The following is a 27,125-nucleotide window of genomic DNA, read 5'->3' as shown; positions in this document are numbered from 1 at the left end:
CAACACTGGGTATTTTCAAAACTTTTTCTTGGAATCCACTAAGCTTCTGAGTGAGTGGAATTCTAAGTCGGTTTCTGAGTTGGAATTCTGAGTAGGTTTTAAAACATCTCTAAGATCATCAAATCCAACCATAAACCCCCGGGTTGTGGTTTCACCTGAGTGGTCATGGAAGAGAAATCTTCCTTCAGGCACTTCCAGCATTTTGGGCTCCTTTACTCTTCCCTGAACTTATTTTGAGCAGTTTGTTCCTATTTTTCAGGTTCTTAGAAGTTTAATGGAAATTATCAATTGAACAGGAAAAAAAAAAAACCAAAACCACTCTGAATTAGTTTCCAACAGATTCAAATGCTAGAAAAATCTCACCAACATCCATAGCCTGAGCTTACCACGCCAATCCAAACCATGTGGCTCCAGGCTGGCCATAGCACATCCCACTTCTTGCCCAGTAGGAATGTTGGTCAGGAGATGAAGGCTGGGTGAATTCAGCTGCCTACACAAAAGTTGGTTTCATACACTTAACTGTCTCGAGCTGCTGAGTTCAAGTAACTCCCTTTGGAGGAAACAGAGAGCAAAGTGCAGATGAACTGACCAAAACCCTGTGGAGGAATAGGGGGAACAAAGAGCAGCAAGAGATTTTTCCAGAATAATTCCACTGCTAATGACTGTTCACAGCAGGGCTGAGGGATTTTTAAAAGTCCAAATGCCAAACAAAAGCAGTAAGAGAACCCTGAGGTGCCATATTCTATGTGGCATGAAGGGACAGATTGCCCCAGCACCTTTCCAAGACAGGGCTCATGTTTGCTCAGCAATCCAGCCATCTCCATGGGGTCTTCCAGATGGAAGCTCCAAACCTCACTGGATGTTGAGTCTGCTCTTAAGGTGAGCAGGAGGATTCCTCCCCGTGGCCCAAGGCAAACCCCACAGCTCCCCCCATTACCTCAAGATCTGTATTCTAGTCATTTTGAAAACTGCCCAATTTTAACAGAGACTGAAAGGAGAAGGCCCATGACCTCACCCCCACAATAACACAGCCCAAGCAAATATTCTTTTTTAAAATTATTTTTCACTTCTCGACTTTGCTAGTAGCTCAAGTTTCCAGTAATATCTTTCCTCCTGGCTGGAATTACACTTGGCCTTGGTTTTTCCCCTGCCTCCTTACACACACTTTTTCATTCTTGCTCCTTTCTCTCCGTTTTGAGAACAAAACCTCGTTCCAGCACTTTGCCCTCACAATCAAAGCAGCAGCTAAAGGCTATGACTTACAAATCTGTCAGGTCTCAGAGGAGCCAAGATCAAACAGAGATCAAACAGAGTCTGCTTTCCCAGCAGCAACACTGCAACTCTGCCAGCCCCTGGAATATCTCAGTCCAGCTGAATTCTTTGCTCTCCACTCACTCCCCTGGAAAGGTGGATGCTATCGGTTTTATCGTCATTTCAAGAAGTCAGAAAATAGAACTCCCTCACCCCACATAAAATCACCTTGTAGATAAAGGGAATAAGACTAAGGGTTATATTTAAACCCAGTGTTTCTTGGTGCTCTGCTTTTTTAGCAAAGATACAGAAAAAAGGGGGAACAAAACTAAAACTTACCAAATCTTCAACAGATTATCCCCAAGAGCAGAAATGGCTCTTTAGTCAGAATTTCCACGTTTTTCTCCTACACTGAATTTGCATCTGTCCTCAGCCAGATGTTCCCTACCTAGGATCATGTGCCAGTGTGCCACAGCAAACCCCTGCACACTGACAATGCTGCTCATTCCCCTCAGTCACCTCCAGCCCCCGAGTTCAAGAACAGGTCAGGAGCTCACGGCACGATTACATCAACTTAATGCTATTAAGTCAAACCTTCCGTGTCAGGAGCGCGTCAATGAACTACAGAAGCAGATCCCAAAATTCTCAGAGCCTTTAGGTTGCTGCTTGCAAAGCTTGCAGGGAACAAGTCTAATCCACTTCTAGAAACAGAGATTTTATTGCTTCCTCCTGGCTTGCAAACCATGTTTCCAAGGAATGGAAAAAAAAAATCTCTGCATTTGGAAATTTAAAATTAACCATTCTCTTGTGCCAGGTGATCTCCCCAAAGATGGCAAGAGGGACTAAACGTTATTACGGTCACCAACTCTTGTGCACTATAGCAGAACTAAAAGCTAAAATCCATTAAGAAAGAGGCAGATGTCTCACAGGAAGGGCTGCTTCATCAGAATAGGAGTTTTAGTTTAGTTAATTAGGTTGGATTAGGACAATAAAATGATTTATGGGAACACTTTAGTTTTCTTTGTTGGTAGTCAAGCTGACCGACACCACAGTGACGTGTTTAAAATTAATGACAGCAGAGCCTTCATGAGTTAAATGCTTTCGGACTTGGCTGCCGGCCTTCCATTGCTTTTATAAAAAGAGAACACAAGAAACACTCAGGGATGTCAGACAAAAGATCTTGCAACTTAAAAGGAAGCTTTAGCCAGCAAAGAAGGAAGCCTTCAAAAGCAAAGAACACATCCCACTTCCACTGGATTTTTGGACAGACTGACTGCCAGAGCCAGCAGACTGAGTTACCATAAGAAAACGTAACAAAAGCTCATGAGAATGAGCCACTGATATTTTACCCATATCAGAAAAGTGTGTCCACTTGGGTAGTTTCCCAGCAAATTAAGACAGATGCCAATTCATATAACATTAGCTAAAGACTGTTTGCAATTTTACTCTATCTCAAACCTAACAGTAATTGCCCAGAATTACTGCTTCTCTAACACTGCATTTCAATACATTTACAATGACCTCTGCCTACTGATACAGCTATTATATATATACTGTAATTTTCCTATAGCCTTCTGCAAAGAAAGACACATCATTATGGAAACCTTATGGGTTTCCTGTGCCTGTAGGAGAGACTGAAATATCTGTACCAACCAGAATCACTGGCCCAGCTCTTTTAACTCTGCATCTGCTTCTTGCACAGCTCCATACGAGCCCATTCTTCCAGGTTATTCCCTTTCCTTATAAGCATTACAACTGCAACAACATCTAGCAGTCATTTTTGAAATACCAATGTTAACACCTTGTCTGTCTCTAATACTTCAGCTGCCAATATTCTCTTGACAACTAAATGAGTGTTAGGAAACAGCCAAAAAAAGACCAAGAGCCAGTAACTGCATGTAGGGAAAGAAATGTGCCACCATAAAGAAATTAAATTTTGTCACTTTGAAACTACCTACATGTGGCACTGTCTGCAATCCCTGTCACAATGAATGAGTTGAAGCATGCCAGTGGCCAGTCACCCATCCCACTTCAATTTACTGAATGCAGATCACCCCCCAAAACTCAAGACACATGGGCTCAGTGACTACACAGAAGCAAAGTCAGCACAGTGTGGTTTATTTACACTTCACATTTTTACGGCTTTTGAAGCACTCCCAGGTTTGTTCTGTGCACCCTTTCCTACTGAGGTTGGAGGGGGCAGACGGGACAGCACATCAAAGCCATCTGCTCCAAGTGCACATGTGGGGTTGTGTGCTGCCACTCGAGCAATTCACCATTTATCAACTCAACAGGCAGATGTCAAACCATTTTCTCCATTTGCTGAATCTGTGTTGTTTTAGACAACCAGCCAATACCACACACCGCACCCTCTCTAGAGAGGCAGCATCCAAATGTGCCATTCCCTAATTCTCTGGTTGGGTACTGCAGAAAGGAAGGAGGCAGAAAGGTAAAAGCTCCTAGATAAGCTACTGTAAAGCTACATCAGGGCTGATAAGAAACTTGGCTGTACTCTGCTTTTACAGAGAAGAATGTAGAGTAGGCTACTCCTCAAACAAAAGGGAGTATTCAAAACATCTTCAAAATGCACAGTGGGCATTTGTGAAATTGTACAGATTGAAGTTAGGAGTCCAAATGATCATTTCTGCAGCCAATGACCAGACCAGAGTCCCACCTCATTCCTAGGACTCCTGACCAGCTCTGCAAGCCCAGTTGTTCCCCCTAATAAGTAAAAGCAGCTCAAAGTGGACACCAGTTTATACTAACAGGCACCAACTTTATGATGCTGGAGTTGCTTTGTAAATCACCAACTTTTGGTGGTTGTGAACCCACACTTTACAGAACCAACCTATGAATCATTTTCCTCCCAGTCTCACCTTTTCACTTTTCTAGCCCTTAAAATCTTTCTTCTCTCCTTCCATTTTTTTCTGTATTCAGTAACATTATATTACAAGTGATCTTTCATCCATTTTTGAAATCGTCTGTATTTTTCTTCCTTTAGTCAGCTTCCTGAATTCCTCCCCCAAGCAGAGCAGACGTAGAGACAGCCCAGAGGCATCACACAAAGCTGCAGCAGTGTCAGATACATCAACTACCCAAAGCATAAATCATCCTTCCCAAAATCTAGAATGCTCCTCTGGACACATGGGTGCCTGCACATTGCTCTAACACTTTCTATCACAGCTGCTCTGGAGTTGCTTGCTGGGAGTCCTGTGTTCAGGACACTTTTCAGCTGCTCTGGAGACTCAGGAGACATTTCTGTGTATCACTGTCCAATGCAGAGTTTCCTCTGTTTGATAGGAGTCCTTAAGTGTTGTTGTATCAGACTGCCATGTGCATATTTCTAGAGGGTTTGTGGTTTTTTATACTGGCAGTCAACAATCACTTATCCATACTTTAAAAAACAGTCCCACTACTTTACTCCAGCAGGGATTCTCTTTTCATTGTCTTAACTGATCACTACAGAGCATATGGGGATGCCCCACTGTATTACAGGTTACATTTACATATTCCTGTCAATACAGATTACAATCAAATTATTAAGATAATTTTTTGGACACCAGTGAGACCTTCCCTGATGTGTGACTTTCTGGAAAGCAAAACTTGTGACCCCAAAACTCCTGGCATTAATTCCCTAAGAGTAGGATTTCTCTGGGAAGACTACAAGCCTATAGATTTAAACATGAAGGCATAAACATGATTTTGTCACTGCAGCTGGGTCACATCCCCAAAACTCTTGACACACCCACAAAAATATCAGTAATTAGAGAAGGATGCAACAGTGTTTGTAACTGAACATTCTGGTGCCAACAGTCTACAATTCATTTATACACATCAGGAACAAAAGCAGCAGATGCCTGGCTACACTTATGTATTTGGGTATGCCAAGCACACAAAATAGCCACAAATTAGAATCCTTAACTAAAAGCCAGACAAAAAAAAAATAGTGATAAAGTCCCCTCAAGGGCTTCGATCAATACACAGACTGAAAGATTTGTACACTCAGCTCATCAGCAGTGAATGCTTCTGTGAATCAAAGCACCCCTGAGCACCAAGCTGTGCCTGCCTGCCAAAGGAGAGCACATAATAACATCAGGAGAAGCTGCAGATCGTTCCACAGCTCCCAGAAACCATAAACTGCATCTGACACAAGTCAGTTCTACATTAAGACAGCCAAAGACTCTCCAGACAGTTACCTTAACAGACTTGTTAAGCAGATGCACAAAACTCTCTCAAGAGGGAAAAAAGGAGCAAATTCCTCTTGCCAAAAAGCCATTCAGTGCTTCTAGAAAGCAGTTATATTTTATAGAGCCCATCAAGGGACAGAAGCTGCTTTCTAGAAATCACACTATAGAATATCACCCTGATAGAAGGCACTCTTTGACAGAGCAAATCCAAAAGCAATCAGGTTCTTTTTTACTGGTCTGGGATTGCTACAAGTCATTGCAAAATGGACTTTGTGGCAATTTCCTCTGTGAAGACTTTCAATAAAAAAAAAAAAAAACCCTGTAGAATAGTTCAACTGGTGCTTGAACCAAGTTGGGCAAACTTGACAACATCACTTGGGAAAAGTCTGTTAAGCCCACCTTTCAAACAGAGCATCCTTACTGGAAGAGATTGTGGTGTGCAGAAGGCACAAGACAGGTTAAGTCTGTAGGACCTATCTCCTACAGGGAGGAAAGGGAGGATCTGACCTCTCAGTACACTAACACAAGTTAATAGCCCACATCTTGCATGTGGAAAAATACCACTTTGGGTTTCTTTAGCCCTACAAGTACACAGTAAACAACAGTATTTCTAGCTTTTCCAGTTCTCATTTATGCACATTACCAAGCATCTTCCTGTGCAAAGTTCAGAGCTTACTCACATTCCTTATACACAACTTAGTGTTTTTAAAAACACAAACACATACACTCTGAACTGTGTTTAACCAAGCTACTTAAGTGATTTAAGTCAACAAGATAATACATTAAACAGCAGTCAGAATTAAATCCTGATTTACGTGCTACATGGGAGTTAAAAAATCAACTTGCTAACAAGTGGGAAGCAAGGAGCTTTCCTCACCACATGTGCAGTTGCCAAGCTCATTTGAAAACATAAGTGACTGTAAACCCCTCTGGTGCGGTCTCTGAATCTGTGCAGAAGTGAAAACAAGGCTGGCCCCAATTCCCAAACCTTTCTAAATTATCCAAGGTAAAAAAAGAAAAAAAGACCATCTCTGCAGCCAGGAGGTGTCATGCTGTGGGAGCATGTAAGACCCAGTACTGCCTCTCCACCTTACAAATTGAGAATGACAGAAAGCAGCAAGTACAAACCTCATTCTCAGTCACTCACCACAACTACAACAAAGTGCTTACAACCAAATTTAGGATTAATTTATCTCTGAATGTGTTGTACCTGGGTGTTACTCCAGAACTTTTACTGTCCAAGCTACCAGCCAGGTTCACAAAACACAGACAACACCTGTACAGGGAGGTTCAGCTGAAAGCCACACATTTAACTCGAGCATCCTTGTGTATTTACTGACTTCAGTGTGGAGTAAGGGATCAGGGAAAATTTCAGTATCAACAGCACACTACTGAGCAAAGCAAGCACAAAGGAACTGTGTGAGAGCACTTGAGCCAAAATAGAGGTCATGTCTGCCACTAAACAGCTTTGATATCAGTGTGGAGCCAAAGAGAACTTTTATAGGACAGTCCAACACAAACAGTCACTGTTGTTAATGTGCCACATTCTCAGCCCCCATGCCCAGAGCAGAAGGCTCTACCTCATGGTTTATAAAATCATGGAATTGTTTAGTTATATTTCAAACCCCAGGGTGTGAAAGGGCAAGCACAGGGCAATTAACAGCCAGGAAAATTCAAGTCTGTAGACAGGCATTTGACAGAGCAGCCACATCTGCTTCGCTCCCATCAGATAAAGACCACCACAGCCCATTACTATTCTGAGTTGGTAGCAAAATCCCTCCCTTTATAGCTTTGGAATGGAATAAATTTAGCTTACTCTAGATTGTACTGAAGAATATTCTGCAGCACAATTCCCAGTGTTCAGAGAAAGTAATTAGAGGATTAGTCGCCTCTACTGCTCTCCACTCCTGTTATTTTCATTGTATTCTCAAATTCGAATCTTCTGTCGTTTTTCAGTAAGATTGATACAGACAGAGGAGAGGAAGGGAAATTTATTTCCCTAAAATTTAAATCTATCATGCCAGCTTAAAAATTCAAGCCACAAAGATTCGTTTTAAAATTTATGATCCTGGAATTTGGGTTTAGCAGGCTGTACTAGATGCATCCACATCAGGAAATTACCACTTATCTTTTCTGCAGTTTATTAAAATTTAAAGCAAGCTTTACAGGCAACTTGCTTTCTATTCATATGCAATGTCAGATAAGAGAACAGCTCATCAGAAGCCCTGCACTTCACACAACATGATTTTACCACTGATATGACCTGCTTTGCCCCTCTCTGAAACAGGCTGTCTCTCACACAGAAGCGAGGCAGAACTCCATCCCATATTAACACATTTTTTCCAGATGTACCTTTAGTAATAAGACCCAAATTATCTGAACACACACACACACACAGACAAAAAGATTATTTTAAAAATAAAAAGGTAGAGCACAAGACTAGAGTTGCAGCAGCAAAATTATAGGATATGTCACTATTTCTATGAAAAATACAGACTAGTACCAGTGGTGGGTGGGATTTGGGGCTTTATATTGAATGAAACAAATACCAAGAACCAGTATTAAATAATTACACAATGCACTTAGAAGGCCCACAGTGTAAATAAGGCACAGTTTTAATTAGGGTTATAGAATATCCGGTGCTTCCTAGGATAAAGCAGCCCACATTTATGTGGAGAACAGGCTTATGAAATTACATACAGCAAAAAGCACTTCGAGGACCTTTTTTTCCCCCCACAGCATGCCTGGGTAGAAGTTCTTTACATAAAAGTTAATTGTGTTCCCCAGTATTAACTGATTTAAACCATGTTTTTAATTTGGTGTCTTAAACTATTTGATTTCTTAAATCAGTTTTTTAAGCCAGGTTTTAACAAGCAGGAAAATCTTTGCCGTGCTGATTCTTCTCCTGGCACAGCTTTGAATCCCAGTTTCATACAGTTAAGGGTACTTAGCACACAGCACTATCAGGCTGCCCATAATAAAGATGATAAATGTGTTCAATATAATTGCTTAATTTCAGGAAAATTCATGAATTTACACACATGTTTCTGAGAGTTTTAACAGGTGTATTTGACATGTTTCAAACCACTTCACTATCCACAATTCTACAGGTTTACTGGGAGCAGGACTTGGAACAGCCATTACACATTACACATACAGCTCAAGAGATCACTGCTTACTTCCCCAACATTTCTGTGCTGGAGATACAAAGCAACAAGTTTCCCTTCTGCAACCCTCTGCCAAAAACTTTTTCCAGAGAGCTGCCCCATAAATCCCAGAACCATCTAAATAATTTGCACTGTTCCTTTCCTCTGCACTCACCTTCATCTCCAAACTTACCTGCCCTTCACATTCTCTTGACCAAATATCTAATGACAGCTGTTAGATGATTTGGAAAACATATATTATATATATATAAAATTAAAAACATTGAAATCACATGACATTGGGTGGAATGTTAGTCAAATTCCTGTGCACTTTTGGAATACCTGGATGGTATTCAGAGGAAACCCCAAGACACTGTGCAACTGCCTTCAGTGAAGTCAGCTGTGGGTGAGGGAATTAAGAAGCAGCTTCAGTGAATCCTTGGAGCAAACACTGCCTACAAATAAATTATCAAATCATCTAATGCAGGCAGTAGAAAAATCATGAGTAGTCTTTTTTTAAAATAAACAGCAGTGGCTGTGAAGATCAAATTGCAAGAACTCTGCCATCACTTTGCTGAGCTAAGAAAGTAATTTAAGAATAGTAAATGTGGGAATCTGCACTGAAATCAATTGATTCTTTCACAAGGTATGAACTGCAAAGCTACAAAACCCAGCAGGAAGCCTAATTAAAGACAACAGATTAAAATGGCAATCCAGATAAAATGCCAGATAAAAAAAATAATTAAGAGCTAACGTATTTTTAGAGCAAATAGAATAAATGGAAATCCAAAAAGATAATCTCTTCAAAGTCAATATAAATGAAGAGTATATTCAAATTCACATTTAATGTAATTATAACTGAAAAAAAAACTTACCCGTTTTTCTAACAACCACCCAACAAGCTGGTACAGATTCACTGATCCTTAAAAACAAGACCTTAATAGCACAGCAATGATGAAGAAACGCAGACCAGAGTGCAGTGCCAACACAAAAATTCTTTCTACGTACAAATTGTACACAAATAGTTGGCTTTACTTAAAGAATTCCTTTCAGAAAACTGCAGCAGAACCTCTCTTGAATTCTATAAACATGGAAGGAAAGGTTGGAGTGTCTCAATAACTGAATGCACTCCCCACTGGCAGCATGACTTCCAACCACCTCTGTTCTCAGTATATCTTGTCCTATCAAAACATTCATTTTTGCATTGACCCTCCAATGTTTTATTAAATCTCTGGGATAATGACATGAATACTTTAACAAGCAAGGTAATATGCAGAAAGTATTTCACACCTAAAAGGTGTTTTATTCAGCTACATTAACCCATCCTGCTCTCACAACCTCTACTATTATTGTTAATAGAGCTATTGCGTGTAATGGGTAATTCAGAACACCTTTTATCACAGTATCTCATTTTGACCTTTTCGTTTCTGTACATGGCAACTGATGTAAAATTATTTCCACTCAAGAGATTTGCCCTCTGACTGTTCAGTCAGGTCAGGGAGAGCAGATAACAGGGATTTAAAATGATGGCACGGAAGCCGTAAACTGAAATTTGTTGCTGATTATAAACGACATTTTACACTTCATACAGTATCATTCCAAATTTACAATTCCCCAGACAAAATACATAAACTCGAGTTTGAGGCCTTTTGGTATTGGATTTTGTTGTTGAGCCTCTGTAAGAGTAGCAACTAATCCCTTAAATCTCACATCTGCTTTGCCTAATGAAGCACCAGGAACAAAAGGCCCCAAGAGCTGTGAGGGTTTCCCTGCATCCATCAAGGCACAGGGCTCTCACCCCCTTCCCTGCAACCTGATGTCTCTGCAGACAGAGCTGGAGCTGCAAATCACATACAGGCTGTAAAGATGGTATCTTCCTTTAATCGTCTCAGACTAATGCTTCCCAGGTTTTTTTCCCCCACATTAGGTGCACAGAGACTCTCCTCTCACTAGAAGCACCATCATTTTCTACACCTACAAGAAAAAAAAAAGGCTCAATTTTGGAGTTTACTCACAAAGAGCCCTAATTTGTTTTTACAACAGCCATTACCCTCCCATTCCACACACTGCACACAGTGACTACTATAACACGCAGGAACATTTTCCATCATTTTCAAAACCCTGCAGTTACTGGGATACAACTCACCTCACCTTCCACCCAGACCCTGAAGAAAATAGTGAACACCTGGTTCAGAATAACCAAATACTTTTGCACACTTAATATTTTCTCTAAAAGAGCATAAAGAAATTGTAATTTAGATTTTTAGACCCTGAATTACTTAGGTTAAATTTTCCCCATACCAGTTATTTTGCAAAGTCATCCTGTTGTCCCCCATATTGGTTTAAGTGCATCACATTTGCCTAAAGTGTCAATCGGCTTCATGCTAATTTGATTTCATCAATAAAGTGTAAATATACTAAATTAAAAGCAAACCAGACTTCTTCAAAGAAATCAGTTTTCATACAGCAGTGCGTGAAAATTTCTAGGGAGTTGCTGGAGTTCTGAAGCAAATTTGTGAGGCACTTTCTGCCAGGGTTTCTTGGGTAGTTGTGGTGAGTAACTTGTGGAATAGCTCATTTAAGCTGCCAGTTTTCATTTGCTGTTCTACCAGGCAGAGTCTCTCCACTCCCTCCTTCAAATCAGTTTTGCTGTTTGAATCCTCTCCAGTATTTCAGAATCCTTCTGAACACTTGACAGGCAGATCTGCACAGCGCTGGATAATGCAGCCTCATCAACACAGACTGTTCAATTCCCCAATTCCCTGCTCATCCCAGTCCAGAAATCCATTACATTTTTACCAACTGGAGACAACTCTGGCTTCCAACTAGAGTTCCAACCGTCCCTGTTGCATTAGCTATAGGCCCTACTGAAACTCTCCAAATATTTCACTTTGCTAGTATTTTGGTTATAGTTAATTATAACTAAAGCATTTTTTTTAAAAACCAAGCCATCCAGACAACTCCATGCAGCTGTTTCATTTTATTTACCCTTCTGACACTTGAACTGCTACCAATTTTGTCAAATTTAATTTATGAGGTTTGTTTTTTGGGGTTTTCTTTGTTATTTTTCAAAGTTTTCTTTCATGTGATGCATTTAATGCTGGAAAATAGCTTACTACTATGGAATCCCATTCGTAAGCAGCTCAGCAATTTAAATTTCACAAATAATTTACCGGGATTTAAATTAATTAATAGCCAGCTGATAACGGTGAAGATAGTATCACCTAAAGCTCCTTTCCATTTCTCTCTGACTTTCCTACCAGTGTTTAGTAGCACTGTATTCCCACCCTGCACACAGATCAGGTCCCTTGTTATCCCTTTCCAGCTCTCAGCAGACTATTAAAGCTCTTCAGGAATTCCCCACTGTTCTCACTCCAGCAATCAATTACCAAGCCAGCGGGTGCTCTCGCCCTCTCTCTCTTTAGCCACTTAGGATCCTTGGGAACACACTCATTTAGAAAATGGTATTTCTAGGAAGTCCTCAATAAACCAGGACTCACCTTATAACCCTGCAGTGAACAGACACCTGCTGTTCTGCTGTTTTCCCCAAATACAGGAAAAAAATGTGTGCAGAGGGATGAAAAGGCAGCAGAGAGGTGCTGTGCAAGCTTTGCCATGCCCATCTCCTTTGGGAAAGGCACAGCCAGGCTCTCTCCTGCTCCCAGCAAACCCAGAGAATGCCTCATTACAGAAAAGGGATCCAATCTAACCCAAATGGATGAGGAACTGATCACGGCATTTATGATCTCTCCTTCAAGAACATGAGAGTGAACAGTTCAGAATTGCAATTCCTCCTTACTACTTCCTCCCACACTTTCTCAAAGTGTCTTTTATTATACCAAAATCTCATTTATACTCAGCAAGACACAGAAATGTCAGATTACTTACATTATTATGTATGCAAGAAAGGAATTCTTGGGACTAGAACCTGCTAAATGAGTTTCTCACATTTGCTGCTTACCACACTCACCACAGACTGTTCACTTGGGTGCTCCACCTTGTCTTCAACCCCCATGACAGATCCCACCTGCAGAATGTTGGGGTCATCCTTCATACAATCCATCTTCCACTGAAATGCAACAAAATAATGCACAAAACCAGAGCATTTAATTCTCACTGGTCTTGGTACATTTTTTTTTCCCCTTCTTCTCCTGGCTTGAGAGCATCTGAGAAAGCCAGGATTTGCATTCTGCCAAATCTCTATATTGACATACTCTCTTTTAAGTAAAATATTTTGAATAGACCTCTCCACATCTCCACTATTTCTAAAAATAAATATTGAACAATAGCTAATGCTCACTTTCCAGGCACGGAGCACTGTGAATTGCAGGTAGCTACTTAAGTGCATTCTTTTCAAAATATTATAGACATTCCCTTAACAAGGAGTTATAAATGCATGAATAAACTATTCAGTTCCCCTGACTTACACTCAATACTTAAATGCTGGCAAAAATATCACTATGAAAAAAGAACTATGTCACACAAAAACACATAAGCAAAAAAAAAGCATTTATTTGTTAAAAACCATTATTTAAAGTGTCCTGAAATACCAGGTGCCCAACTGAGACAATCTTATGCAGTGGAAAGTATAAATATAGCAGGTTTTGTGTCTGTAACCAAATGCATCTTCACTACAGTCTTGTGCTGCCACACAAGCCTCAGCTTTGAAAGCTAAAATTGTCAAATTAAAGGAGGTTTAAGTGTTATGAAAATACAAAGCACTACCTGAAGAAGAAAATGTTACTATCAAGTGTAACTAACAGTCTGGAGGGTCTGAAGCATTAAGTACTTGCCCTCAGGGTTGGATCAGCAAATCTAAAACTTCAGGAAAGCCTGCTTAAACCCATACTAGTCCATCATGAAATTGTTGTTAGAGCGTGAGGCTTTAAGTGGTAGAGCATTACGTGCCTGTCAAATTACATTAAGCAATATTAGAAATAGAGCAGTTTAAAGCCGTGTTGGGGCTGCAAGTGTCCCTGTCTTTGGCTGATAGCAGTGGAGGAGCTGATGCAGCAGAACTGTCGATACTTTTGCCACATCGCTATCAAACAAGTCGGTTTCAATAATACAAGGTCTGTCTGAACTCGCACAGATCCTCCTGTTACTACAACAACAGCAAAAAAAAAAAACCAAACCCAAACCCCCAGTTAAATGTTCCATCAGCATGAAATACTACACAGACAGAGAAAATAGTAATTTGTTGTGTCTGTTGAATCCTGAACTTCACCTTGCCGGGATACGGCAGCAGGGAGAGAGGAGCCGCTGTAATGAAGCCCCACGGGAGTACATAGACAGAGATAATTGCAGCTTTGTCTCACTGCACAACAACCTGACTAACTTCTGTTAGGAAGTTCAAACACCATTTCAGAAATTAATTCAAGATTTTTATTTTTAGTGAAAAACAAACAAAAAATGCACACGGCACTTATAGGGAAGGCATTCAGAAAAGAACAATGCGCTGGAGTTGTAAGAACAAAAGGCAGACATTCCTCCTGGAGGAAAAAAGCTGAGTTGTTACTATGAGGCTTCTCCAGTGCAAACACTCCAGGAGAAATGAGCTGAAATTCTGTCCCGACCTGGAAAGATTCATTTTATTTGTGACACTGGGAGATGACACATCAATGTTGTGCCGCCAGACACGCAGATCCATGACTGACACTTTCTGCTCAGACCAGCTTCCAAGGAAAATAATAATAATTTTGAGGAAAAGAGAGCTATGAAAGAACAGCATGTATCCTACATTTTTCCCTTCAGTAGCAAAAGGCCTCAGTACCAAGGAAAATACCAAGACAGCGGAAGAGTTTGAAGTGTAACATGTAATTTCTAGTGCTTGTCTCTGTGCATCTCACTTAGCAAAGCAGGAAAAGTACTGATTTTCACCTGAAAGAGGTGATCTAGTGTAACTAATATTGTAATTACAGAACCATGTCTCCTAGGCCAGGATTCCCCTTCACAGAAACATGAACAAACAGCAGTGCAACAAAATCCTCCCATTTCCTGCTTTACAAAGTTAAGATCTGTTTATTCATGAAGATTTTAGGATTTAAGCCAGAACCATCAGGCTCTGAACTACTTTCATGAGCACAAGCATGCAAAAATGATGAAGAGATTAATTCACAGTTCTACATTTTGGATTATTAAAAATCTTTTCTGGATCTAATGTTATACAGAATATATGTATCTAATGTTATAGGGAATATATATTCTGTCAATACATCCCCCTCCATTCCGTCGCTGCACTGCCACAATTTGTGTTCAGACACCAGCAAAGAAACTCGCTATGGCAAAAACAAGGTTCTCATTTTGCCAGCTCAAGAGAGAAGAAATAAAAATCAAAATGCTACCAACATGGAGCGACAGATCAACACAGTGCAAGTGTGATTGTTACGAATGAAAACTGGGACACATCCAATCTCATAATTCTTGAGCATACTGGACTATTTTTACTTCATGTGTATTCCAGTAGGAGCAAGGCTCTACACCAGTAGTGAGTGCTAAGCACAGTGCATACATGTTTTATATATTAAATGCAAAATGAGAAGGAAAATTCTCTTTTAAAGCCCCGTGAGTACGGTTTTAACGTTTTTCTTTCCAAAAAGAAAATGTTCAGCAATGCTTTCCTAAAAAGCTCAAAGGCATCTCACTGATAGGCCAACCAGAAAAAGTAAAAACCAACGTCTAGACTGCTGGTGTCCCCCACTTCCCAGGGACAGAAGAGCAAAGGAAAGGAGCAGCACAAAACAGGTCAGTGGCAGGAGATGGGAGTGGGGAGGTTTGATGGGAAGGAAAATAACAGCAGGACTTTAACCCAGTCTTGCAAACCAATTAATGAAATGCCCACTTCTTTACACTCTGTATTATGTCTGCATTCATAAGATGCACAGGAGGTGATGCATAAGAGGTCTGAAGAAGACAAAGCACAAGCTTCTGTATCAGTTTATTTCCACCTTAAATGTCATCCTCTCATAAAAAGTTCGTACTATACATCCGTCCACAACTGTATCACAGCCACATTCTGTATGTCAGTTATCAAACAGTTCAATGCAACCCCTTGAATTTTTGATGCTTTAAACTCCTGGCAAAATTGGAACTAGCCCAACAACTTTGCAGCAAGAACACCACATCAGAGAGAGAGTCTCGCTGTTTACACAGCCAACCAACCCATCTGCCACTTGACAAGGAGACATAACCTGCCTCAGACAGGTATCAATTTTAGTTTCTACCAAAAGCACTTTACTACAACCACAATCCCTATTTTCAAGGCAAGGTGTTTTCCCCCAGTGTGAAGCAAAACACAGTATAAGAAATTATTAATAGAGAACTAGTACAGCAAGGCACAATCAGAAATTAGATTAATACAGTACTGATGATGCCAAAATATTCAGCACATTCTTGGCCTTTCCACTTTGCATGCAATTTCTTGCTGTTGACAAAGTTATCTCAGTGAATTTCAAAGGTGAATCTTATTCCGCTTCAAGTCTCCATGAGCCTGCATGAAAAAGCATTCAATCATCATCATACTGGCTATAGTTAACAGCCACTAAATAAATAGATTTAAAAGCAGTGAATGCTTCATGAGAAAGGATTATAACTGTAAATTACATTTCCCCCCCAATAGTTTGTATGTCTTCTTTAACACTACCCACCTATTTTAGTAATAACAGAATAAGGTATCTAGATCAATGCATAAAACAAACAAAAAAAGAAAAACAAAAATAAAGAAAGCACATAAGCAGAAAACCATCACAGCAAATTAATGTGCAGGCTTTGGCCAGTCTGATGAGACTGTGAGTACATAATATTTGAATGAAAAGGATTTCTGTTTTAAAGAATTCTGCTTTTTTCTTCACTGTTCTTCAAATACACATTGATACACAACAGGAGAAAAAAGTTATATAAGTGATAAAGAAGAGACATTATGTACATGTAACAAGTGTCCTAAGTGCTCTCTCCTTCCTGTTAATCAAGCCTGAGAAACACAAGACTGAGATAATCCTGGAACACTGGACAGGCTGATTAGATACAATCTGTATCTGTAATTTATGAACTTTTACTGGTGCTAACAACACATTTCACAAGTAGGCAAGTGAAAGCTGGGAAAGTACTGCTAGAAAAAAGCCCATGCACCATTTATGCACAAATAACAAATGATTCTGGGTATGACATTTCCTTGAAGACAACTTCCTTGACTTCAAAACAAAGAGTATCCAAATCTTGGCAGGAGTACAGAAAATGACTCTGCAGACACTCAAGGTTTTGGCAGAAAAATGACTGAAGGACAATGGATTACATGAGGCTCCCAAGACGTCAAACATCCCATGTACACAAACTGCTCGAGCTCCTTCTGGAGTGACCTTCAGCCAGGGTTGTATCAGCAATCAAGATACCAAAATTGGTATGACCTTCTGGACACATCTGAGTCAGCGCAGCCTTGACCAAATCCATGTGCTCTACACCAGCACGTGCTGCTCAGCTGAGCCACCCCTGAGAATCCACTGACCCTGCACAGCCCAAACCTGCACAGGCCTTCAGCATCTTCCCACACAGAGCAAATGCTCCAACACAGGCTCCTAGTCTCAGCCTCCATGACCCTGACACTCCTTCCTCCACAAGCAAGGGCGGCTGGCACAGCTGGGCTGCCAAAGGGAGGGACTGTCTCCAGTGCATCCACCTTGAGCACTGTGGGGTTTTACCTAGTGCAAAATGCCTTATTCACAACAAATCTAGGCAGGACTGATACCCTTGCAGCAAGACTCTTTGGCTATCAGAGATCATCCAGTTCACGTTATTGCTCCACCACGAATGCTGCAGCCCAGCATTACCTGGCACACTCTGGAACAGAATGGATTGGAGCTCCATGGAAGCTGTAGCATCCATTTGTTGAAGCAACTATCACCTCTCAGCATTTGCATAGCCCCCAATCCAACCTGAGGCAGAAGTATCAGTTGTTAAATTTCAAAATCTTCTCCTTTTCACAGATGTGTCTGAAGCCATCAAAGCCTCTGACTGAGGAAGGTGCCTCCATACTCCTGCTTCAAAGTGGTTTAGTGTCTTTAAGGCTAAATGAGGTAACTCACTGCCACCAAATAAAAATCAATTACTACTTCAGCCTGGAAAAATCTCAGCGCATTCATACTGCCACACTGTATGATGGTGTTTCCCCTTGTCATGCTGTATTGGTATGCCCATATAGATTTTTATTTACCATTATGGCTAAATTTTAATCAGTGGATTTTCTACACAGAATTTCTCAGGAGTCAGAGAAAAATCAGAGCCCTACCTCTACATTTAGCAAATACATCTTCATCTGGAGATGGAAAAACGGTTCCTCAGTAAGAGCCCTGTTTTTGGATGCATCCCATAATGGCACAGTGATACTCCCAACCCCAGCAGTATTTGCTACTACAGTGCAAAGATACCAAGAGACAACATTAAATAACCAAGATATTTTTAACCATGGAAACAAGAGTTAAAGAGCTAGTTCCCAGTAACAGGCAAGATCATAACACAAGGATATTTTAAGACATTCAGCATGGGTTGTCTCTTGCACAAAATTGCAAACATTTTGTTTTGACTTACGCAGTTTATTTATTACACTCAAGCAGCAACAGAGTCAATTTTTGTGACAAAACACCAAACAAAGATTTGAGAAAGCTCTGAGGGGGAGGGATGAATTAGGGAGAACACTTTATGTGCTTTTGCAAGTTTTGCAATCCAGCTTTCCAACGCCAGCTTTTCTTAGGGAACAAACTGGGAGCAGCTGCCCATGCTGAAGCAAGGCCAGCTTTGTCCCTCCCTGCCTCCCACCTGGACCACCAAGGCACTGCCTCATTGCTGACCTTCAGCAGTGGAAGATTCTTTGGTGGGCTGAAGAAGGGAGAGGTGTGGAAAACCAAATGCTAATGTAGAGATAACAGGGAAGAGGAAAAATTTCTGCATATTTTACACAGTAGCCTATTGTCTGAAGTTTATAACAGTAAATGTCATTACAGAAAGACTACAAGTCAAAAGTAATCCACAAAACCTCCCCAAAGTTCCTTTCAGGCCTCCTTCCAGCTTTCGTGCATTTGCTCTCACTGTCCTATTCAACATTCCCTCCAAACCTTTGTAGGAAATTCAGAACTAGTAATGCCTGTATACATAAATCCTCAAAGGTGCAAACTACAGACATCAGCCCATAAGCGCTGAAGCTGGTTTTGATCATTCACACAAATTTTTTTTTGCATTTATACAGTACAGAAGTTTTGCTTTAATAACACTCACAAGCTCTCTAAAAACCTCAAGCACAAAAAAGCACCGCTCCCTCACCTTCTCTCAACTGTATGATCTCTTTAATTACCTCTTCTGGAATTCTGGACTTAGGAGCAGGCTGTATGTTAACCAGATGCACAGTCAAAATACTGTGAAGACAAGAGTTTCAAAGAGAGAGAGGTTGGTTGGTATCTGTGTGATTGGCTTAGGTCCACCCAAGCAGCCAGGCACATTTTCAGGTGGCTGAGCTACACAGCTGGGAGAAGTTCACCAAACCTTTGGCAGAGATGGGGAGTTGCTGCTCCTACAAATTTATTTGTATTAATATGAGAAGATAATTCATTCAAGAATGCATAAACCTTATAAAAACAGGGGAGAGAGAAGATGGAATAACCTCATTCAGCTGAAATAAAGCTTCAGCAACAGCACTGTTAGGAAGAGCACTGTCTGGGGAAGGGAACCTTCTAGAAGCTCTAATCCTCGGAGGCTCTAACCCACTACCCAAAGAACAGCTTCCACAGAAATTCCCAAAGAGCTGGAGAACAAGCAAGCTGCTACAGGTTCAGAAATTCCCTGATCACCCAGGGTCTAAATGCATATGCTCTGGTCCCAAAAAGTCCTGATTTTCAGAGGTCATCTGATACTACAAAACAAAGCATCTCTTCAGTTAAACTTCTCTGGGATTTGAGGTTAGCAATAAAACCCAGAAATCTGCATTGCTGTAGTACAAGTATAAAATGTGGTTTATCTCACCAGGGAAGTTCCATATTCTTTTCAGATTCCCCTGCTCAAGAACACTCCTAACCAATGCTGATCAGAACTGTTTTAGACACGAGTAATCCAAGCTGCAAACTGGAACTGCTTTGTCATCTAAGCCTTCAATCAGTTGTGAGGTCTGGGAGGAGAAACAGACTTGTGCAGCTACAGGCCCTGGAACCAGAGTTTCTTTGGCCACATGAGATTCATGAAAGAAAACTAAATATATAGCAATCAAACCTGTCCTTGCTTCCCCTTTTCTTATCCTGGGTTAGGGCAAAAGAGAAAGAAAAGTGTCTCTCAGTATCTTAAACTTAAAAAACAGGCGAGGTTCTCAGGAAAATCTCGGGGACCACCAAAGTGCCAATTGTTGCCAACATCTAAGGCTGCGAGGGCAACACTTCAGGATGACCCCAGTCTGAGACAGATCACTGTTCAGACACTGGCCTTGTTCTCAGTGAAGTGCCAGGCCACAGTCCCCAGAGTGAGAGTTCACAGGGAATGTGCAATCCTGAGCTCAGCGCACCAAGTCCAGAGTTCTTCTGGTGGACAGGGAGTGATACCCCTCCCTGCTGGTATCAAAAAGCAGAAAAGAAAGCATCCATCATTCTCTGGCTGTGGTGAACTCAGCACAAGAGAGATCCCTCAGAGCTGGAGGAATAGCAAGTACTGAACAACCGAGCAAGCTGGCAGTGCTGGGCCTTTAACAAGCTTCCTCAAGTCAAAGCGATAGGCATCTGCTGCTGCTGAAATTAGATGGCCAAAGTATAGATTACCACAAGCATTATCTCACAGCAGGCATCTGCAGAGTCCAGAATTTCCTGAAGTACCGGCAGAATCACTATGGACAAGAGGCACGCAGAATTTCAAGGCAAGTCTGTACATAACACACTCAGTCTGACACAGAGGTCACCTAAGAACAAGTTCTGATGTAGGTCCAGTGGCTGGACTCATTTGTTTTCATGGAAGGACACCTCACGGATGATCCAAAAAAAAAAAAAAAAAAAGGAGAGAGAGAGATAATGATCCTGTAGAAGCAAAGCCACAGTGCTAAAGAATTCTGAATTGCTTCATGACTGCCAGATAAATTTCTGCACACAGAGCTGAAGAGCTTGGAGCATCCAGCAAATGAAGCATCACCACAAGCACTTTGCTGGGGATACATCCCTTCAAAAGAGATTATCAGGAAAAGTACTCCCTGCTTTCTCCTAAAATATCTTTGGTGTTGAATAGGAGCAAACCAGTAAGATCTCAAAACAAAGTAAATTTACATCTAAAAGAAAGCATAAACATGTCTCAGACAAGAGACCTACAGAGTGGAAAGAGGAATCTTCAAATGTCACAAGAGAGTCCCCTTCTTAGCTTTTCTCTTGGCAAACAGATAACATTACTCATTTTACAGATGGAGTCATAAGAGACTCCCAAAAAGAGAAATATTTAGATTTTATTATTACCATCAACAAAATCTCTAAGCACTCTGGAAAACAAATATTTTCTAATTTGTAAAACAGGAGTAGCAGCTGTTTGTTTCTCTGAAAAGTTACTGTTGGCCCATGATGCTTGAATTGCTTTCTGTGCTTTCAAAATAACTGCCCCTCTCAACAAAGCCTTGAAGCAGAGAAGTCTCATCTCCTCTTTGATGCAGTTCCAACTCCCCCGTTCCAGGAGAGCAATTCCATACTGCTCTGACTGAGTACAGACTATCTGACTTTTCCAAAACACAATGTTCCATCCATGTAAGACAATTTCATTTGGACATTAGATTGAGATAACAGGAAAAGTACATCCATCAGCAGCTGCATGTTCCCTTTGTCATGCCGTTTTCTTTTGAGTATGAAACAACCTATATAGGGAAGAGGAATTCCTGTATTACAGATGCTGACAGTCCCAGGCTCTAATAGTTGTATACAAGCCCCTGCAGTCATCAAGCTGTTCCCAGCTGTGCTCCAGCACAGCCCACCCAAACACCTGGAACCCCACAGCAGATCCCCATCACTTTAAGACTCTTTGAGAATCTCCCTCAGTAATGCCAACTTGCAGGGCGAGCTATCCCCAACAAGTTCCAAAGGCAGTACCACCACACAGGCAGAAACAGCACGCTCAGGCCATGTGGCTTCATTTAATCCAAAACCAGCCTGGGGGGGTTTCCTGACTTTTAGGCAACCCAGCTCTCAGGAGACGTGCACTTCTAAGACCAGATCCATTCCAGCCAGAGTCTCAATTGAGAGTCCAAACAGAATAAATATGAAACAGGACAGAGCCTCACCACTACAGCAGGTGGTCCAAAATTTCCACTCTAAATTCTGGGGAACGGTGGGGAAGCACGCAGGAACCAGTCAAACCGGAACAAGACAGTTTTAAACAAGTCATGCTACATTAGGCTCAAGCTGTGAAATTTTCATCTTCCAGTGAAACAAGTGGCTCTGCCGTCTCCAGTACAAATCCTACTCATCGCTTCTCCCGTGGCACAAACAATCGAGGACATTCCGTGATGGGCAGCAAGATTTGCAGTGTCTGACCTTACACTACAGCATTTAAACCTCAGCTGAGGTACAGCCTCTCCTTTCCCTGGTTCTGCACTATCACAAGCTCAAACCCCCCAGGTTATTTCTGACATGGTCAAGGAAACTGCAAAGTGACAGATCCTGCACAGCAGTGGCTCCACAGCCTGGCTCCCTGCGGGAAGCCAAGGGGAAGCGTATGGGGAAATGAAATGTTCCCAAGTTTCTTGACACCAGCCCTGGTGATCACTGCATCCTCCTCTGCTTTCAAAGGGCACCACATTCAAGTAGAATCTGCTCTAAAATATTGATTTAGAGCAGATGTAGTTTAAAGAGAGTTTACAAGGAAAGCACTTTTTGATCTTTTTTTTATGCTCTAAAGGGAAAGCATGAAAACAAAAAGCAACGTTAAGTCATAAAAAAATAATTGTTGTAGACCTCAGCAATTTTTAATTCCCCTTCCTTCACTAAACATCTGGGTTTTGTTAGAAAACACTATAAAATGATTTTCCAAAACCTTTGACATGCATTGAGCAGTCAATAGGACCCAAAAGCTCAGGAGGGAGGGTTTCAAACCTAGTAAGTGTTGTTATTTATTAAGCCCTAGAAGCGAAATTGGTGTAACCATTTTCTCCTGCCTAACCATTCCCTGCTATTTACAAGGGCACAGGGGTAAGGAGTTAGCATGTTAAGACAATGCTCATTTAATAGAAAAAAAGGACATTACACCAAGGAAACTATTATTCAAGCAGACTCAGTCTGATGAGCCAAGAAAAAGCTGCCTCTGCACAACCCAGGGCTCTCGAGACACCTATGCGATTAAGTTACTTCAGAACAAATTAGTGCTCCATAAACTGATTAGACCATAAATAAGCCCAACAGGAAAGAGAGAAGCCACTGACAGACACAGCATCCTCCCGACAGCAGCTGAGCTCTACAGCTCTCATTCAGAATGAATATCAAAAAGCTGTCAGTGCCAAAAGGATTTGTGGCCTTTTTACTCCCAATTCAAAGTACGTCAAAGCAGATGCAATATCTACAGTAGATAACTAATCACAAGAATCCTATACTTTCATTTTCTCTCATCACTCAAAGCACAAATTGCAGCTCTCTCCCCGACCTAATAATTATTCGTATGGCTGCGTTTTGTTCTTCTCCAGCAGCAGCAGGAAACTTGATTGGAGCTGCAGGAACCCAGCCAGTGACAATCCAAGCTGCTGTTGTGATAGCACGAAGCAGAAGCCAACTCGGCAGGTAATTGGAGTTGGAAGTCAGAGAGATCTTCCTCAGTCAGCTTGAAATAGTAATTTCATAGGGGAGAAAATAGGTTGCCTTTATCTACCACAGGTTGCCAAAGGAAAACTTTGATCCTAAGAAAGATAGACATAATAAATACCAAGACACACTACCACAAAAAAGTATTAAAGGTGGGGTTTTTCAAGTCTGCAGCAATTCAAAAGGCATTTGGAATCTTCTCTGGAGTCACTATTAGGCACGCAATCACTTAGGAAAGCACAACATTCCCTTGTTAGAAAGGAGTACTTCCAGTGCTCACCAATTATAGTCTCTTGCCCACTGACTTAATACTTTGGAAAGTCTCAACTACCATCCACACTGTAATGAGGGAATTCAGTCATGCTTCCAGAGTACTCCTAGGGAATCTTGGAGGGCTACTGCCAACAACTTCTGCTTCCTAATGCCATATTTCAAGTAATTCTAACGTACATGAAGCCCCTTCTTCATTTCTCTAAACTTCACACTCATGGAAGTAATTCTGAAGCATCAGAAGCCAAGAGAGAAATCTAAATGCTTGCAGAGCTGAAGTCATGGGGGATTCCATAATCAGAGTGTCCAGCAACACCAGTGAGCTCAGTGTTAATGCCAGCTGCCAGCACCCCTCTCATACGAGACTGGGGGAGTTCTCCCCCACTGTCCCACAAAAAACTCCAACTAACAACGTCCAGCAAGAAGCCAGAGGATGGTCATGAAGAAGAGGAATGAGGAATGAAGATTCACTTGTGTTTGCACAGGGCCAAGTGTTAACCTAATGGTCCACTGAATCAAAAGATTGGACGTGTACTGGAACAGGAACACCCACGCTTCGCAGAAACTGGGATCGTACAATTTTATTTAGCATATTATTGACCTGCTTAGGATCTGTAAGAAAAACATACTGGCCTTAAATATTACTCCACAGTGATATTAAGCTGGTTTAGTTTTCAGTCACAGACTCCCCTTTCCCTTTCAGATTCAAATACCCCCAAACAAATAAAGTCACAAACCCCCAAAATATAAAAAACCCTTACAAAAGCCTCCCCCCTTCCTCCCAAAATCCAGTAAAGTCCAGTTCAGCATCCCATCATTCCCAGGTGATTATTCTGAAAAAAAATCCTTTTATGCCACTCTCACGTGAAGTTCAGCACTTATTGGAAAATTTCTGCCCAAGTAAACCCTGTAATCATTTCAGACACCAGCACACTCGGACTGGAGTTTCACAGCATTAAATATTGTGCATGAAAGCAACAGTTAACACAACACAACTAAATGAAATAAACATTACAACTAACTTCTGATTTTGTTAAACAGCTCCAATAGCCTGAAAATAAAAATCACCAACCCTAAGTATGTTTTGATGAGCCAACAGCAAACTTACACCTATGAGTTTGGCAGTCAGAGGAAGGTTTTCACAAATTCTGTGATCATAACTGATAAACCTCTCTCTTCATCATGAGACCCATGTCAAGAGGAAAGGAATGGCCTCTCCTGTGATGTGATGATTTGGAAAGAAACTCTCAAATTCAGCAAAGGGGATTATTAAAATCTTGAGAAAGATCCATACTCAGTTAACGAAGACTCACAGTCCCCCATTCACCAAACCCCTACCCCAGACATGTTCACACAGACAAGCTCAGGACACCAGAAGAGTTTTAAGCTCTTTCTTACAGTAAAACCAATTTTGACAATGTTGGAAAAAGTCTGTCTCAAACAGGCTGATTTTGTCAAATAGGGGACATCACAAAATTTCCTGAATGGTGCCTAAGCACAGAGTTAATAAAATAGGTCTTAAAGTCAAGTGCAGAATGTTGAAGAGATGTATCTCTCTTTTAACAATGACAACTCTGAAAAAACTTGAGACTTACTACCCTAGGCACTGCTTTCCCCCCAAATACACCCATATACCCTCAGAAGGCCAAACATTTCTGAAATTTCTTCAGCACCTCAGAAGGCAGAGTGGCAAAAAACAAGTGCTTAGTGGAAAAAACAAAAGGCAGTGATTCATATGCAATTAGCTGAGCTAAATTTACTACTGAAGCCATTGCTACTCCAGCTGTCCTTGACACCTGCACAGTAGGGACAATGGAACATGACAAGCATCCTCTTACCATCTATTGCAGTGTTCAGGCTGACACACGAACTTGAAATTGGTGACAGCTACAGCTCTTGAGCTGCTGCATTAATGCAATCAGCACAAAACCAGCCATGCACCTTATTCAAGCCTCCATTTGTCAGAGACAAAGCCAGTGGAGGCAATCAGGGCTTCTCCCACCTCTGCTAGATCCACCACCCAAAAAGCATTAGCACTCTAAACATTACATATGTCTTTTTACTCACATATTCAGTTTACAGTGACAGACAAGCAGAAAAAAACAGAGAATTGGTATCTGAAAAGTTAAAATGAAGGATGTAAAGGGAGGAAACTTGTTAATATCCTGTGCAGCACAAGTTTCTGCTGTTTCATCTTCCTTAAATGCGAATTAGACTGAAAGACTGAGAGCACAACTAAACTTCTGAGGTCAAGTTGCACATTATTTGCTAAGAACTAAGCAGTTCACTTTTTATTAGCCTATGCTTCTTCATTTACACAAGATACATGCAGAAACACTTCTCAGTAAAACAATTCAGGCTCTGGTGCCTAAGATGTGAGAAAAGCTGATGACAGCATCTTAAAAATCTAAATGTCCTTTCCGTGCATGGGAAGAGCACTCAATAAGAATCACTGCACCACTGTTCTGGCACACATCCACCAGCCCTGCCCCAGACAGCAGCACAAATACACAAAAGCTCTTTTCTAAGGGTTCAGAGAAAGTGCAAAATACATTCAACTTGACACATCTCCCTGAATCCAAATGCTCAGAGGACAGGCTTTAATGTCCCAGACCCTCTGCTATCTTTATAAGGACACCAATTTGTACAGCACACATATTTTATCTGCACTACAATAACACCACAGATGAACATTAACCAGATTCCATGTGGTGTCTGCCAGGTGTTTAAATATTTTGCAACTCAAATGCTGAAATACTATCTGCAGTCTAAATGCTTAAGATTATCCAGTGAGAACATGTGTATATTTCCATCCACTATGTAAAACACATTTTTTCCCCATTTGTTACATTTTAAGCAACAGACCAGAATTACCAACATACACTACGGGTCTTTTCTGAAGGTTGATGCCATCAGGAAGATTTAACTCACAAAAGCTTTCATTTTCATAATAGAAACACTGAAAAATATTTACTGTAACTTCTAATCCAAAAGACTCCACATTTATCTGCAGAAGGCAAGCCCTATATAATGTTCAAAGAGAACAAGCTCTAATATTGTGTATTCTGGTGAGTTTAGGCATATACTGTGTATGGTGTGTATTAGAAGAGAAAACATAATCCCATACTATGTATTAAACAACATTCTTCTCTTGGTCCAAGACAGACAACACTTTTCTGAGAATGGTGTAGGTTCTCTCCTTCTCTCTCCCAAGAGGTATTTCAGTGAGGTACATCTCAAACAAACCATCCTCCTGTGTGAGTGCCACCACAGAACTTCCCCTCCAGTTTGGCCCAGACTCTACCCACTTCTTGCTTCTAAGAAAAACGGGTTGAGAAGAGAGATAGCAAGACCTTTTGCAGCCTGAAATATATTCCACCACCAGAATTCTGACCTGGACAGTTCTATGCACTAATATGTTGCTAGGTTAATATATTTACTTGGCTGCTTTTCCTCCTTCACCCACACTAAACTTCAGGTAAAAATTT

The 27,125-nt window shown here is 41.0% G+C and overlaps 1 protein-coding gene across 3 annotated transcripts in view; it reads right to left on the bottom strand.

The window, feature by feature from the left end:
* The window catches only part of PELI2 (pellino E3 ubiquitin protein ligase family member 2), a 64,206-nt gene that overhangs the window by 11,576 nt on the left and 25,505 nt on the right, over positions 1 to 27,125 (bottom strand). Inside the window, exon 3 of one of the 3 annotated variants that reach the window (XM_032112112.1) lies at positions 12,546 to 12,653. The exons of 1 other annotated variant lie outside the window; for it this stretch is intronic. In XM_032112112.1, the coding sequence (XP_031968003.1) occupies positions 12,546 to 12,653 (108 nt within the window). The remainder of the gene's footprint in view (positions 1 to 12,545; positions 12,654 to 27,125) is intronic. One more of the 3 variants, XM_032112113.1, reaches the window with a different exon arrangement.

Source organism: Corvus moneduloides, chromosome 6 (assembly GCF_009650955.1).
Source record: "Corvus moneduloides isolate bCorMon1 chromosome 6, bCorMon1.pri, whole genome shotgun sequence".
Classification (NCBI taxonomy): domain Eukaryota; kingdom Metazoa; phylum Chordata; class Aves; order Passeriformes; family Corvidae; genus Corvus; species Corvus moneduloides.
This window is presented reverse-complemented; position numbering and strand designations above follow the sequence as displayed.